Source organism: Elaeis guineensis, chromosome 2 (assembly GCF_000442705.2).
Source record: "Elaeis guineensis isolate ETL-2024a chromosome 2, EG11, whole genome shotgun sequence".
In the NCBI taxonomy this organism is placed as follows: domain Eukaryota; kingdom Viridiplantae; phylum Streptophyta; class Magnoliopsida; order Arecales; family Arecaceae; genus Elaeis; species Elaeis guineensis.
In genome coordinates, this window is record NC_025994.2 from 110,015,175 (window position 1) to 110,032,270 (window position 17,096).

Here is a 17,096-nt window from a genome sequence, read left to right on the forward strand (position 1 = left end):
AATTTTGGCATGTTTGGCTTATGGTGGGAAACTGACTTATTATAGAGTGGCTTATGTTTGATTGAGCATCCATTTTTTAGAAAAAATATGTATAATATCTCTTATACTCTTAATAGATATAAGACCATATATTTTTACTCCTAAATTTTATATAAATAATAATATTATATTTATATAAATAGATAATAATATTATCATTATTATAATATAATATTAGATCATAATATTTTATTATATTAATATAATACTAAAATATTAATATTATATCAATATAATAATATAAATAATTTATTGATATAGATATAAATATAATATAATATTAATATAAATATTAAAATATAATAAATATTATAATATTAATATTATATTAATATTCAATATTTTATCCTAACCATTATATCACTATTCAGTATTTTATCCTAACCATCCATTGATATTTTGTCTAATGTTAGTCGTGGATTTTAAAATGATATTTTTGGAAAGAAAAAAAATCATCAATTCTCATCCTATGAAAAATTTCAAAATCCATCTTCCTTATGGATTTTTATTTTCTATGAAATATATAAAGAGATTTTTTCATTCTCTCTTCTTTTAAAATTTTAATCAAATAAGAGACATCTTCTTCACTTTTCAGAAATTATCTTTTTCCTCTCCATTTTTCGTGAATCAAACAAATCCTCATCCCCTTATGTCCGTAGAGAAAATAATAAGTGTTAGGATTTGACGCCTCGAGATTCAGCCCATATTGAGCCCATAGTGAGGTTCGCGGCGAAAAACGGAGTCCAACGAGACTAAGATCACCTGAAACGGAGCTTGGATGGAGGAGAAACGAGCTTTTGAAGTCGGCACAAGAATCGAGGTGGCGGAGGACCGCCGGTGACCGGCGGCGGGCGGCAGCGGCGCGGCCGCAGGCGGCGGCGCGTGGGACGCACGACCCAGGTCCGCGCTGGACGCGCGACCCAGGCCCAGGCCCACGCGGGACGAGTGACCCAGGCCTGCGCGGGATGCGCGACCCAGGCCCACGCGGGACGCGCGACCCAGGCCTGCGCGGGACGCGCGACCCAGGCCCGCGACCCTTTGCCCCGGTCCACCGTGGATCGGGCGGTCCACGGCGGGGCCTGTGGACCGCGTGGACGTTTCCCACGCGTTTCTCACGGTCCACGGCACTATTCCGTGGACCGGAGCGCGATCCGACGGCCCAAAGAGATCCCGGTCTTGATCCGACGGTTCAGGGAGTTTTTTGGCTTTGTTTAGGACTCCTAATCCCTCTCTAGTTTAAACTCGGTTTAACCCTTTAAAAGGGTACTGTGACGAACAGAGGAGGTGTTGTTCGGATTTCTCACCGTACAGAGCCGTACGAACCCGATTGAAGAAAGAGAGAGGCGAGAGCGCTGAGAGAGAAGGAGCAGGAGGCTCCTGGACAGCGGTCGTCAGGCTCTTCAGGGGTTCAGAGGGGTTTCCAAGAGAGAGAGAGCTTTTGTGAGGGGAACTTCAGATGAGAGAGAATTGGGTGTACAAGGGTTGAGGGTGAGGTTTCCTCTTGTAAAATTTTCTTTTTCATAGTGAAGTTTGCATGCCCCATGGAGGCGAGCCCTTTTGTGGCTGATCCACGTATTTTGATTATTTTTTTTTTTGTTTTGTTTCTTCTTTATTTCTGCTGCATCGCGTGGTACTGAAAAGATCTTGGAAGGTGGTGTCCTGGTCAGACATCCATCCAACAATAAGGTTGCTAAGGCATATTTTCTTTTTGAATCCAAACACGTGACTAAAGGTTTTCCTTCATTTGTCATGTATATGTGTTCGTCTCAACTACTTCTATTTCCATTTTGCATTTGTAATTGCATTTGACAATTTGTATCATTAAAAATAATGATTTCTTCCAACTCTCTCATTATCTTCTCAACATACCGAACTATCGCATTACACTGATGAATTGATAAAAGAATCACCCCATGTCACTTTCTCTACCTTCCCATTTCCCTCAAATATGTGGTGCACGTACTTATCTCCCAGCAAACATGTCACAAACTTCAACCACTCCGTAGTAGTAAACACTTGGGAGAAAAAAATCTTGCATGCGGATATAGATGGGTAGGAGTTTGGATTTTCTATGATGTATATTTTGCAAAAAGCCATGCATCAATAGATGACTATATATCATATATTTCAGAAATGAATCGTGCGGTACTCATCATATTGTCATGCCAAACATGGCTAGAATACAAATCCGGTGGGTTAAGTAGAATGAAAGTTGCTAGAGCCGTAACCAAATTGGATATGAGTATTATATCTATATTTATATTCATATTTATTTTATTTAATAAATATAAATATAAATAGTAATCAGATATAAATTTATATTCATATTATTTTAAATAGGTATTAAAAATATAAATATAAATCAGATAATTAAATTAATTAATCATAAAATCAAAAATATTATTAATTAATAGATAATGAATTAAATTAGTAGTATGGCAATATGATTATAATATTATATAAAATTAAATAGAATTGTAAATAAAATCAATACAAATTAAATAGTTATTTATCTATATTTTTATTTTTTTTTTAATGAGGAATGTAACAATCATTGTAGATATTACATGGATATTTAAATTTTTATTTATATTCGGAAAATTTGATATGAAAACAAAGACGTGCAGCTGTCACCGCTAACAGCCGTCCATTTTCAAGACCAATCAGCTCGCCTGCGGTGGTCCCGACTCCCTCCACTGCAATAAGTGTCCTCCTTTCGTACTTCAATTTACATAAGACCCACTACTTGAAGCTCGACTCACACCCTTTCAGACAGCATGGGTCCCGCATGCTGTGATATGAGCCCTGATGGGTGCAAATCTGGGTTTCTACGGATATTGGAACCATTACGTTTTCCTTCTTTTTTTCTATTATTTGCAAAAAAGATGCGAGATCGCTTCCCAAAAGAACAAATGGCTACGAGATTACACGTGTCTCCCCGTCTGTCCGGACTCACGTGTACTCTGACGCTGCTCCTCTTCTCTGCCTCCCCACACCGCCTTTCACTCCACTCACCAATATCGCTTCGATTCTTGATTCTCTGAGTCGAAACTCGATTGATTGATCCCAGAAGAGAGGAATTGAATCCCGTAATGTCCCTTCTCCAATTCTCCTTGCCCTCGCCCTCCTTCGCCACTGCCATCCCTCATCCCAAGCTCAAACCTAATAACACTGGCCCAAACCTCTCCTTCGTCAACGGCATCACCACCCTGTCCCGGAGATCCGATCGCTTATTAAGGTAATGGCAGAGCTAGAAGCCGCCGTGAAATCATATATCAAAAGCCTCCAGTTCCAATGTTTTTCTCCTCCTTTTTCTTTTCTTTTGCTGTTCTTGGATATTTAATGAGATCGATGCGGAGTTGGGCCCTGTCTCTAATGAACTTTTAAGCTTGCAGGGTGGTTTTGCCGGCGGGGTCATCGAGGAGGCATGGGAGGCGATGCCGAGGGACTGTCTGCTACACCGCGCCGGTCAGTCCCCAGACGCTGCAGTGGGTTTCCGCTGTCTCTGCCGCGTGAGTCCTTTTTTTTCTTATAAACACACTTCCATTTTATATAATATGCTACACGGTAAGTTCACACAAAGAAAGATATACAGGAAGTGTCTCTGAAAAAGTAGGGCGTGTGGTTATCTCATTTCCGCTTTAAAAGTAGGTATTTCTGAATTTTTCTCTGTTTTTTTTTTTTTTTTTTTAAATTGTATTTTGTGTGTGAGCATTTGGAGAGATAAGGTCACTTTTAGACATGTCAATGTAACAATAAAAATGCCTAGAAGACTGGTAACTTTTCTACGTGCATAAAATTGCTGAGGCATTCGCAGTTAAATTGAAGGTAATTTGCAAGTGACCTAAACTATTCAAGGACTCCTGAAATCTCCAAATTCAACTTTCTCTCCAATTTTTACCATTTTGCTCCTACCAAATGTTACAAAGACATTGCTACTTATTTACTAGCCTGGCATTTGCTCCAAGCATAACATTCTAGGGCAACCGAAAGTTTTTAGGATCATGTCAAATAAAATATATATGGTATGGTAGGAATAGTGCTAGAATAAAATGATAACAATTTTTTGTTTCCCAGGAGGGAAAGTCTCTCAGTGACAAGATGGCAGATGCCTAATTTCTAAAATAAAAGTTGATAATTGTTATAAACAAGCAAAGAAATGGGTCCTAAGTGCCAATTCTGAAGTTCAAAACTAAGTTTGTTAATAGAGAGAGTAATATGGGAGCATGGTACAGGATCGTTGAAGTAGTGTAGACCACCGTGCTGTTGTCAAATAGAATTTCAAGTCCTTATGTATAATTCTTTATATCATAATGAGATATGGATTCACTAAAATCACATTTAACTACAATTTCTGATGATAAAAACCTTTAGTTCAGTGATTAAGGGTCCCTTATGCATCCTTATAAAAGGTGTATATTGTTGTATGATGATACAGATATTATGCAAAACAATTTGCGCTATGTCTTAAATCTTTTACAAGTGTTGTACGTAATAAGACAAGGGCTAGTTGATAACTGTGCCCTTTACCTTTAATGAACAAAGGGTGCTAGTTATAGAAAATGACTTGGTGTCTTTAAATCTCGACTACGATAAAGGGATCTTAACGTTAATGGGGACCACTCATCAGAGCTTCCATGTAACTTTACAAAAGCTAGAATCTCCGACATGGATTTGTGATTCTTTACCTTGGGTACTGACGTAAGAATGTTGGACTTAAAATGGTAAAGGCATACAATGTATTTTCTTCAAACTGTTTGAAGAAAATACATGAGCATCATGACTTTCTTTAACCATGGGGAAGGTTCTGGACAAGCATGGAAACATAGATTACATTATTGTCCTAAAGTAAAAGGTCTATCAGAAAACATTCTTTTCGCTAAGCGTATATAATAAAATAGAGTAAAAGAGTCCACTCCGAAACCAAGGGGGTACTAACTAAGCCTATGTTTGGTAGGGGATATGAGAGAAAGGATGGATGGAATTGGAAGGATGGATGGTCTCCATCCATTGTTTGGTTCAGAAAATTCTAGAGAGGATGGATGAAAAAGAAAGATTGTCCATCCACCCAGGCTCACAAATCTGCCTCCTTCCAATTTGGGAAGATGCACAGAGGATGGATTTGTGAGAAATAAATTATCATAATGATAAAATTATCCCGCAGAAATATTTTAAGTAAATCCTAATAACATTCCATGCCTCAAATATTCTCTTCCATCTTTTCTTTGTCGTTCCTCTTCTCCTCAGGATCCTATCATTCCTCTTCTCCTCAGCATCCTGTCATCGCTTATAAGTAAGATTTTTTTCTATGAAGTCTGAATAGTTTTTATTTTTTTATCTAATATTATGTTTTATTACTTATCTATACGGTGATAGTTGGTGGATTTTTTTTTGGTTGTTTTGGATTTTTATGGATTATAATAGAAAAACGTAGTGCAAACTGAGGATATATGCATTGGGTGGTGGGGGGTGCATGGGTGATGCAAAACAGAGAACGGAAGGAAGGGCACGGGGGTAGGGAAGATGGTTTTCTATGGATTCAAAACAGAAGAGGGGTGGTTTTCCTAAACAGAAAAAATGTGGGTTGGGGGTGGGGGCGCCGCATTTAGTTATCTGTTCATACAAAAAAATAATTAAATATTTAAATTAAGTGATACATTAATTAGTTATTTATGTAATTATTTTTTATAATTAATTTATAAAATTATTTATTGAAAGAAATTAAACTAAAATTAGATATCTATATTTTTTATATAATTATAAATTATATAGATTTTAAGTATATATATTATCATATTTTTTTTAGTATAAATAAGTGTTATAAATGGATAATAATAATACTTTCTTATCAAAGGATAGTTTAGCAAAAATATCATCCATCCTCTCTTCCATTTCTTCTATACCAAATAGAGGAGGGAATCATTCTCATCCATCCTTCTATATTTACCGAACAAATAGGAGGATGAAATGGATCTTCTATCCGTCCTCTCTCCCATCCATCCATCCATCCTTTCTCATCCATCCTTCCTTCAATCCATCCTCCGTACCAAACAAAGGATAACAGTTGAGTCCTCTCCGAACCGCAAGAGATAGTTGCCCATCATATGGCTCACCAACTTCACTTGCCTCTAAGGGGGGCTCGCTCCGGGCAGGTTCGGATCACTTACAATACATGGCTCTACGAAGGGGTCAGGAGTGTTTTCAAGATGATTCTTTCTCATACAGTAATGCAACTTTGCTGCCATTTGATGGAATGTTTGGAGAATTGATAGGTGGGATAATAAAGGAACCACTAATAGAAAGTTTATCTTAATACTGAGAATAATATTCATGTTGTGTCTAAATGTTAGATAGCTATACCTGGTCAAGTTTTGAAATATGACCACCAATCCAGGATTATGGGTATGATGCAGATAACATGGTGTTCACAAATCAAATTAGAGAAGGAAAGAGGGTACCATCATTTGTAGCTGAGGATTGAATGCTGGATTTGATGATTTGCAACAAGAATTTGAATGGCTGCAAAAGCATGCTTTACATGTAGGTCAATGCTTTCATCATAATGTATAAATTTTGAAGAGGCCATAGAGAATGCTGGATATATTATATTAGAGGGAAGAAATATGGTAGGGGGAAAAATAGAGACGAAGGAAAGGAAGTGGAAGAAGAGAAATGACAATGAGAAAGTCATGGGAGCTGTGAGTCACTGGAGTCTGGTTAAAAGAAATATACAAGACAGAATGACTGGAACTTTTAGGAAATATCCAGAGGATGTGTGAAAATACCTGACAGGATATGGTCAGCTTGTTGAGATGTGATACTATCTCAAACGTCTTGCTTTGTCATGATTTTCCTTCATTTAATGATCAATGTACATGTAGGATACATTCCACTTTCATGGTTTGTGAACCTATATCATAGGGAGTTAACAACCCATCTACTATGAGTTGCAACTTACAACATATTAGATCTTTGTCAAGATAAGCTCATATATTCTATCTGATCAGATTCTAACGACAACCTCATTGTTTGAATGATCAGACATGGAATATACTGTAGGTTTCCATATATTTTTTGAGCCTTCTCTAACAGATATTTATTTTTTCTTACAGGGTATTAATGCTGGCTAAAGGCACTACCATCCAAAAATCATTTCTTGTTCCTCTGTTTGCTCTACAAGCACCTGCGAGCATCATCTCATGGATTAAGTGAGCTTTTGTAACAGATCACCATAATTCCATCTTAAAAATGTGCATCTATTGCTATCATCAATAATCTGTAACTGGGCCAATATAATACTATTATTTTTTTTCTTTTTTTTTTTTCCTCCAGATTTTGATATTTTATCTGTTATCAGGTCAAAAGGAATCTATCATTTCTCATATTATGGTTTCTGGGCATTGTTTATGCTACATTTTTTTTTCTGAAGGAAAGTGAATATGCTACTATACAAACCTTGTTTAAGGTCTTAACGTCAACATTGATTGGCAGGGGCAAATATGGCACTTGGACTGTTTTTCTGGCACTTCTGGTCCGCTTATTCTACTTCATTCCAGGTAAGCTTCCTTTTCTTTTGTTTAATTGCCCATCTCATTTAAAGTGCCAGCGTCTGCAAAGGAGTTCTTGAATTCGAATAGGGATGCCAGCCAATTCCAAATAAGCATTCTGCTCACGTGGATTTACTGTGCTGATCATATTCGGTTTTTTTATTTTACCCCTGAAATTTCCAGCTTGCTTGATCATTATCAGCTATTTTCCAACAAAGAATATGGAGACTAAAACAACTAAGATTCTTTTTCTTCTGTAGGGGAACTGGTTCTGCCTTTCTTAGCAATGCTGCTTGTGATAGTGGCTCCTTATCAAACTATGAGCCTTAGGTAAGTTGGTACCCTAGCAACAAGATATTATATGCTGCAATTTGTTTTGTAGAGGTATTTGTGCAGTCATGTTCTTGACCAAGTCATGTCACGTTGGGGAGGGTTGCTTGTATACAAGTTTTCAAATGTGTCTGATGTAGTTCTTTAGTTGGGCATACAGATTAGTACTCTGCTATAGAGAGATCTTCTAAAGTTCAGATGTCCTGATAAAATATTCTACTATTACATTTACCATGTTCCTTCATTTTCCCTTGAACAGAGGAACTCAAGCTGGTACAATTATTTCCTTGGCAATCGCTGGGTTTTTGGCTTTTCAACATTTCTCAAGGATGGGAAGTTTACGAAGAGCATTTGACCAAGGATCAATTGTTGCAACCTTGGCTGTCATCTGCATTACTATTGTTCCATGCTTGTTTCTGTTATGATCTTATTTGCATCAAGAAGCCTTCAAGTGGATAAGGAAATGAAAAAAGCTGTTGAAGAAGACTAGCCCTCTCGTAGCTTTCTGAAAAGGTTCCAAAAGTAAGATCTGTGATGATATATGTTGAAAGATAAGTGAAACATCATTTATAGAGCTGTCCAAAATTTTCAAGAGTTAAGCAACAAGTATTAGAATCTCTGCATATGATGATATATATTGTGATTTACATGCTAGTATCATAAAAACTTCAAGGAAGTGCCATGATTTTATTATTAATTTGATCTCCCTTTCTTATTGCAGTTTTTGCTTGTGATCATGCTCTTTCCTGCATACAACTTCAGTGAACCCTTATGAATAGTTATCATGTTTGTATGAGCTTGTTTTTGCTTCATTCTGTTTTTTCATTTCCTTTTTTTCAGTTATGGTATATATGATGATTTTTTCCATTCAAATAAATAGAGTAAACAGGAAGCAGAGAACCCCATTCCCACCACCCCATGTCCTCCTCCCCAAACATCAGATCTTGTTTCTTAGTCCATCATGGTAGAGAAGCTTATTCGTGTTCCACAACTCATCTCCTTTTCTATTGCATGTGCATGGATATGCCTGTATCTGTTGTCTGTAGGAAGACTGGGTGATCATGCTATATGGAATCCTTTTACTGCCAGAAATTACTAATCGTAAATGAAATAATAAATACATAACTGGAGATCTATGTAAAAAGGAAAAGTTTTATTCCTCCTAGAGAATAACTAAGGAAAGTAGAGATTCTGTAACTTTTCTGCTGTGGAACCTACTGGAGATAGTTCTCTTTAGCTGATGGCTCTGTTTAGGAACATATCTTGATCAGCACCAATGACTCAACAGTGAAAAGCAGATGCTAACAGGGATCCCTTTGTTCTTTCATTGGAACTCCATGCTGTAGTAAACAATAGCCATGAAACTAATCTTCACGTGTGTTCTCACTGGTCCAGTGTCTACTTGTACACATTTAAAGTGATTGGTGACATCAGGAGGCATGCCAGTGTGAAGAAAAGTGCCGAGCGTGCTGACATGGAGGTAGTGCCACTGGGAGATGGTGGCACAGATCCAAACACATCTGATCCAGTTGGGTTGGTCGTGTTGAGGACAGATGAACTCGTGCTGTTGATTCAGGTACAAGATCTTCAATTCGTTAGTCACTCAGACATGTTAATGTATCACATTTACTGGATTGTGCTAAGAGAAATCATGATCCGATATGTGGGAAAATTACCTTGTTGATGCATAGTGACATGTAGAAGTACCTGCAATAAGAACAGGAAGAACATAGCCCACTGATTAGAAAGAATGTTAGCATGGATCAAACGTAGCATGCTGATAAGGTTATATGCGTTGTTGTAACAACATTTTATGATTATGTACATCATTGAGGCAAGAATATGATTTTCTTGATATGCAAGCATGCTAGGTAAGAAAGTGATTTCATATGTACTGCCAAAAGGCAAAAGGAGTTTTATCAAGATTCTAATATCAACTTTTTGTGTTGTCTTTGGAAGTCAAAATCACTGTAACCAATCACAATAAGAAAAGCCACTACCATGAGCTTTAGATGACAGCATCCATCTGTTATAACTTTTTGTGTTGTCTCCTAACTACTGTAACGCCATGTGTTTATGATTCAGAAATAATATTCGGTCCTATTTTCTATGCAAACTGAGAAATTATAATACTATGATACCTTCATGGTGCTTCAACTACTCCTATTATTACGCATAAAATACTCCAAGCAAGCAAACCTATAAGACATACTGAAAACCAAGGGAAAATTCCAAGACCCAGCAAAGGAATGAAGGTAATGTGAAACAAACTTACTTGGATCAGTGTTGGTGATCATAGCAGTCCCTCCAAAATCACAGCTAGTTGGAATTGGGTTCTTCTGGTAGTAGTCATTGAACGCATAGGATGCATGATCACGAACGGTATTAGGATTATAACAGGTTGCACCTGGTTGAATTTGTGAACAATCTGCCCCTCCATATCCACAAGCATAGTCTAGAGCAACCTGCAATGCAGTCTGTGAAGCAGTTTGGCTTGCAATACACCAGCTTTGACCTGATGATGATGGAGACGATGTTGTTGGAGTTGTGTATGGGTTTGTAATAGGTGTCATCGTTGGAGTAGTCGGACTAGATGGTGTTGTTGGGACTGGATTATATGTAGGAGTTGTTGTGGTCGGGGTCAAAGGGTTGACAACTGGAACTGTTGTTGTTGGAGTTACAACATCCATTTGAGGCATTGTTTCTGAGGATTCCAACTTGGTATTGGCAAATAGCAGTACTCTTTTGGATTTCTGTTCAAGCTTAGGAACTATAGTTTTATGTGATGGAGATGCATTGTCTATTTTAGCTGTCTGAAGAAGTGATGTTGGAGATGAAGATAGGCCATCGACTGATTCTTTAACAAGCGTTCCTGTTGAATTGTTAACATAAAATGGAAATTTTAAGCTTTATCCTGTAACAATAATCATGTAAATGTGTGCTACTAATTCATGATTTACAACAAGGAGGGCCTGAAAGTTTAGAGTTGATAAGTTACATGTCGTTCAAGTCAAAATGGCAGGGGGAACAACTGTAGAAAGGGTAACTAGGCCTGGAAATAGATTTAATGCCATAATTAATATAAACTAACTCTAAGATCTGGACCTTGTAAAGTGATACAAATGAACAGTAAAATCAATTAACATGTTCTCCAATAGCACTGGAAATGCTGGTATTATCAGTAATTGCTTGCTTCATGCATCCCCCATGTAAACAGAACATAAAGTTTTATCACTTCTGAGCATTTCATTATTGCTGAAAAGTGGATAAGAACAGAGTGTGACAGTTCAAGTGAAAAGTGTGACTCTGCCATCATTCAGGGGTTATCCAAGGTGGACTGCATGGGCCATAGGGTATGGTTTTCATGAAAACATAAGATGAAAAAAAGTTTATTATTTATTTTTTTTTCTTTCACCAAAAAGAAAGAATATATATGTGTGTATATATTAAAAATTTTCATCTTCATGCGCGTGTTTCCTTTGGGGAGGGAGGGAATAACAACTAATTGTTTCATTAGAGACAACTAATCTAGGGCAACTATGAGAATAACCATGTCCCACAATCCTCACTAAACACTTAGTTTTCCCTCATAAGGGACAAAACCTAGTTTAATATGGGTGGCCGACTGCCTGAAATGGTCAAAATCTTCCTATCCTCACCGGGCAGGCAACATCTTTCTGGGCTCTCGTGGGATGTTCCACATACTCTAATGATGTTATCCAACAAAGATTGATTAGGAGTCGCTTTCCTCACTCTCAGTGAGCTCACCTCCACCTCCACCTCCACCTCCACCTCCACCCTTGCCCTTTACTCTAAAATAAGACCCATCCATCCGAATCACCCGCAATCCATTCTATGAATTGGCTGTGACCCATAAGAAACATCTGATGATAGGAGTTTTCCAGACTGACTTCCATTGCTAATTAGAAGCTTCACTCCATAGTGGATGGCTGCCAAGCAGGGCTGCACTAGAGCTCTCACTAGAGTTGAACACATCACTAAGTTATGAAGATAGCTAAAATTACATCATAAAAGGCGGCAGCACTCACCAGAGCAGAAGAGGAGGCCCAGAAGGAAGATGAGACTCTGGATGGCCCTCACACCCATTTCTCCAAGCTGTTCCCTTCCTATTCTCAGTTCCTGGCACCTACACCTTTGATTGTGAGACCCTTTTGTGGAGTTTATCTTGCTAAGGAGAAGGAAGAGTACTGTGCGAGCACTGAAAAGGAGAGATTTTCTCTCACTTGTTGATTTATATAACAGGGGAGAATCAGAGCTTCCTTCTTAAGTAGAATAAAGAGATATATATAGAGAGAGAAGGGGGGGGGGGGGCAAGTGGAATATAAGGAAACTTGGGATGGGAGGATGGGAGTCCTGAAGTAGCACGCAAGAGGAGGTGGTGAAAGGAAGAGAAAAGAAAAGGTGAAGGGATGGAGGAAAGAAGTAGAGGGAGCAGCAGGGAAAGCTGATGGTTTCGAAGTGGACTTCTGTGGGCCGGATTCTAATGATGGTTATAATGATGATGGACTTGGTGATGAGGGGGTGGTGGTGGCGGTGGGAACATCTCTTTTGAGCTCCTCTCTTTTACTGTTTTATGGAACCAAATCAAATGGGAAAGGTGGCGACCGGGACCGCGCCGTTTCCTTTGGCGTTATGGTTCTCGTCTTTTTGAAATTCTTTGGTAGCGGCAAATTAATATTGTTGCTAAGATTTCCTTTATCTCCCTTGCAGACCTAGGATCAAGCGAGAGCCTATTGGGCTACTAGTGGTGTTGCTTTAAAGGTCTAAAAGCCGGACCCCACTATTCTTCCAATTGGTTTAGTCAACTCATCACAAAAGCTATCTTGGGATTTCAATTTGAATATTAGATGAATAAATGTATCTTGAAATATAAATAATACCTGACATGTTATAAAGATATATGAAATCTATTAGCATGATTCATATGACTCTGGTCAAGTCACTCAAGTCCTCAAGTCTGAGAAGTAGGCTGAGATGCAAACTGACGCACTAATCGATCCAAATCCTCAAGCCAGAACCTCTGCATGTCCGTGTTGTGCTGCAGTCAAGTTAATTAATTCATCCAATTTTAACTCCATTTACTTGAGTTTGCTTGATGACTTATAGAAAATGGTTGGGTTCCAACAATGGATTTGATTGTTATAAGTAGGTGAAGGGCTGTATTTGGATCAAGGAGAGTGGAAGGTGCCAAACTGTACTCAGGAGGAAGGCCGTCTAGATTTAAATCCACACATATTTGCAAAATTGAGTGTTGTGTGATCTTTTATTGTTCTAAAATTATAATGAACTTATTTTTTTAAGAGAATATAATATTATACAAAATAACTTATATGCCAACATAATAAATTATAATATAAACAATACTCGATAAGAATTTTACTCCACAATCTTGAAACTCAGAGCCAATATTACATATTTATTGGCCATGGAACCACAGAAATTTAAGTTGGTAGGTGATGGTTCAAAAATATATCAATCTTAGCGGGACATTATTTAGGAAATCCAAATTCGAACATTCAGTGCAAATTCATATCAGATTAGTAGCTCCTCTTGCTACCCTAGCACCTCCTACAACTTCTCAAGGAGTTGATCAATTTTATACCCATAGTCCAATGTAGTCCGAATAAAGGTCTGAGCATAGCAAATGAATACAGACCTTTTGCGGTACATGAACCATATCATGTGTTGTGCAGTGCTTGATGGCCATCATAAGAAAATGGATGGCCATTAAATAAGATGATCCACGAATGCTATCATGCTGTTCATGGTCTACATTGCTCGATAGTTATTTATCTTCTAATGATGGCCATTGAAGACTGCACATTCACTCGAAAGAGAGAGAGATCACATGTGATTCATCTGGCGTAATGTCAGAGTCTCACATGACAAAGATGAATAATTTAGCTTGGCGTCGTGACGATAGCAAGGGAAGGTGTCCAATAAGTTGGCTGCTGTACTCCTATGGGTACGGAGGGGCTGTTTCGTAACTAAAACATCAGTGGCACCTTATCGTCCCATAAGATTGGTATGGGGCTGGTCTGAAATTTGGACCAAATCCTGGCCATTCAATCAGATTAGTTTAATTAGTTCACACGCGCTTAAACCTACTATTCTAGTTTCTGTGGACATGCCTCAAGTCTGTTAAAAAGCGTTGGACCCGAACCAACCCATCAGTCAGGCAGTCACTTGTACCATGCCAAACACGAGATGGGAGAGAATGGCTACGGATCTTGTTGCGGCCAATCTTCTCATCGTCTGGTCGGGAACGAGCACCTGTAAAAAAAAGTCCGCACTGACCGGAGGCGGCTCCGACGGGGACCCTCCGACGGTCAAGTCAGAGAGGAGACTAGGCAACAGTGAAAAGAAAACAATGAGCTCAACGAGAGAGGGTGAGAGAGAGGGAGGGAGCAAGCCCAAAAGTTTCGAAGGGACCTCTAGCACTGTTGCCTTCCCCGATATATATAGTGGATCGTGGTATGGCACCGTCATTAATGCGCGGACAATTGAATAATTGTCAACTCACTGAGGACTGTCAGAGTCGCCGCAAGGGTGTCAAATCGCTAGGATTGACCCATGCCTTAGGTGGGATAATGCCCCTAGGCAGCAGTGCCGCATGCTGTTGTCACCACTGACAGTTCCTGGCAGTCGTACGACGTCTGGAGGGGCCGACCGACCATAGGTCGGCGGCCAATTGAGGGGCACTGGGTGAAAATTTAGGGCCCCTCCGACAGTCAGTCGGCACGTTGCAGGAGTCGGGCATCGGACTCCATAGTGCAATCGGTCAGGAGAGAGGAAAAGGTCCGTCCGACCGACATATCCTCGGTCGGTCGGTCGGTATCGACAGTCGTTGGTCGGTATCGGCAGTCGTCGGTCGGTCGGTAACTGCGGAGTCGGGCGTCGGTCATATAGGCCCGACGATGAGTCGGCGGGAGTGGGGTCGGTCGGTATTCCCCAACAGTTGCCCCCCTCCACTCCTGAGTCGGATGGTGCGCTGGTCAATGTCTTCGTTTGGGCGGTAGCGTCGGGCGAAAGAAGTGGATCCTCACTGTATCAAGTTCCGACCGTACCGTGGGCTGATATGGCGTCAGGCGCCTCATGAATGCCGGACAATTCGCTGGCGTCAGTCGTCCCTTATCAAATATCCTGTCGGTGTCCCGTCGGTGTCAGACGTCCTGTCGGTGTCAGACGTCCTGTCGGTGTCAGAGGTCTCGTCCCATCGGCGCCAGACGTCTCGTCCCATCGGGAAGAGAAACCGTCGTTCCCGTCGCCCCCTCGGGGATGCGAAACGTCACGGCCCTTCGCCACGTGGCAGGTGGCAATTGGGATGGATCCGTTGGAGCGGATGGAGGTGACGTGGCTCAATCTGAGGATGGGTGCGTCGAACCGTCGGGCCGATAGATGGCCCGGATGACGCCACGTGGCGCGATCTGGGAGTCCCTCGTTGGTCGTGCCTCCATCTCGACCGTAGGGAGGTACTATATATACATGGTCGCCTGCATCCAGGTTCCTACCCCCCTTATTTTGCTGTCGAGACTCTGCCCGTGTAGTCCCCTGTTCCAGGTACTCCGTTTTACTTCTTCTCAGGAGTCTTCTCTTTTTCTTCTAAGGGCCTTCACCGTCTTCTTCCTTGTTTTCCGCTCTTCGTTCTGGTCCATGGCTAGAACATCTCCGAGAGGAGGTCGGTCGGGAGAGCCGACTGACGACCCTCGGTCGACCCCGGAGGTGGAGGTCTCTTCACTTTCGGGGCCGAACGTCGATCGACTCCGGGAGCAATATTGCATCCCGGAGCAATTTCGGCTGTTCGCCCCTGGTGCCAATGGTCGGGTCAACAGCCCGCCTGAGAGTCAGGTGGCCTTCTACGTCGAGGACCTCCGGGCCGATCTTCGCTTCCCGATCCCGGAGTTTGTCCGGAACGTACTCGACTATTACGGGCTATGCCCGGCGCAACTCGCACCGAACTCGGTTCGGCTAATAGTCAGTTTTGCTTTGTTGTGTCGGCTTTTGCCGACTGACCCTCGAATTTTCCTCTTTCGAGCCTTCTTCGTCCTCCGACCCCATCCTAAAGTCCGAGGGTGGTGGTATTTTAATCCTCGGAAGGGGCTTTCTTTTATCACCGGTCTTCCGTCGTCCATTCATGGATGGAAGAACCAATTTTTTTTTGCATCTTCTTCTATTCCTTGGGGGTTCCCTACTCGTTGGGGGAATCTCCGAACCCAACCGAACGAGAACAGTTGGGTGGAAGCTGAGGACCGGGAAGACTTCCACCGTCTGAAAGATATTTCGGTGTCGAAGCAGAGGGAGCTCGTCACCGAGCAGGCCCTGTACGACGTCGGTCTCAGTCCGGTCCCTCGCTTAGGTCGGTTTTTCGCTTTTCTTCCCCTTTCTTCTTTCCTTTCCTTTACGGTGCTGACCATCTATCGCCGTTTGCAGATATGCCACCGAGGTCGAGACTGACGGCAGCCGACGTACGGCAGTACGCCGTACGGAAGAGGCCGGCACAAGGGGCCGGGCCATCGCGGCCTCCCAAGAGGCCCCAAGTAGTTCCGCCGAGCGAGCTAACTGGGTCGGAGGCGGAGCCCGTCATCGCACTGTCGGCGCCGACAGTGCTCGTCGAAGTCCCGTCCGAGGGACCGTTGGGCGAGGGCGCAGCCTCACCCGAGAGAAGGGCGACCGAGGAATCGATCGATGGCGCGCCGACCGCTCAACCAGCAGAGGAGGATCGAGAGGAGGCGCGCGAGCCCGAGCAACCCGCGCCTGCTGCTGCCGCACCTTCGGTTGATACTCGGTCGGGCTCAAGCTTGCCATCCTTCTCCGACGTCAGGGCCTGGGTGTCCGACCGAGGGAAGGCCCCGATGGCGTCCGACGACAAAGGAAGGTCGGCCGGCGGTGGGGGGTCGACCGACTTCCCACTTCCCGAAGGTGCGTCGGGCCTGGCCAACCATGACTTGGCCAGGAGGCTGTGCCAGGCGTTCCTTCTCCCAGCCGACGTCGAGGCGATAAAGAATCAACGCGTTTCCAACATGCTGTCTTCATTCTACCCGATGATGATCCGGGTGAGTTTCTCTCTTCTTTGTTTTCATTATTGTTTCTGTGAGTTCGATCTTCTGACGGTCGGTCTTGTTTTGTGCAGCTGGTCTACAACATATCTGAGCTAGAGGC

The 17,096-nt window shown here is 41.6% G+C and overlaps 2 protein-coding genes across 2 annotated transcripts; one reads left to right on the forward strand and one right to left on the reverse strand.

Moving 5' to 3' along the window:
* Positions 1 to 2,976: 2,976 nt before the first annotated feature.
* Positions 2,977 to 9,771, forward strand: LOC105048720 (cold-regulated 413 inner membrane protein 1, chloroplastic). The gene is made up of 6 exons (XM_010928145.4): positions 2,977 to 3,277; positions 3,435 to 3,551; positions 7,152 to 7,247; positions 7,531 to 7,595; positions 7,847 to 7,916; positions 8,176 to 9,771. The coding sequence occupies exons 1-6, from the start codon at positions 3,132 to 3,134 to the stop codon at positions 8,339 to 8,341; spliced, it is 660 nt and encodes a 219-aa protein (XP_010926447.1). The 5' UTR covers positions 2,977 to 3,131; the 3' UTR covers positions 8,342 to 9,771.
* Positions 9,315 to 12,208, reverse strand: LOC105048711 (uncharacterized). Its single transcript, XM_010928133.4, has 4 exons — positions 11,966 to 12,208; positions 10,192 to 10,788; positions 9,593 to 9,623; positions 9,315 to 9,480 (listed from the first exon to the last, which is right to left on the reverse strand). Exons 1-4 carry the CDS (start codon positions 12,021 to 12,023, stop codon positions 9,315 to 9,317), a joined length of 852 nt encoding a protein of 283 aa, XP_010926435.1. The 5' UTR covers positions 12,024 to 12,208.
* Positions 12,209 to 17,096: the final 4,888 nt, after the last annotated feature.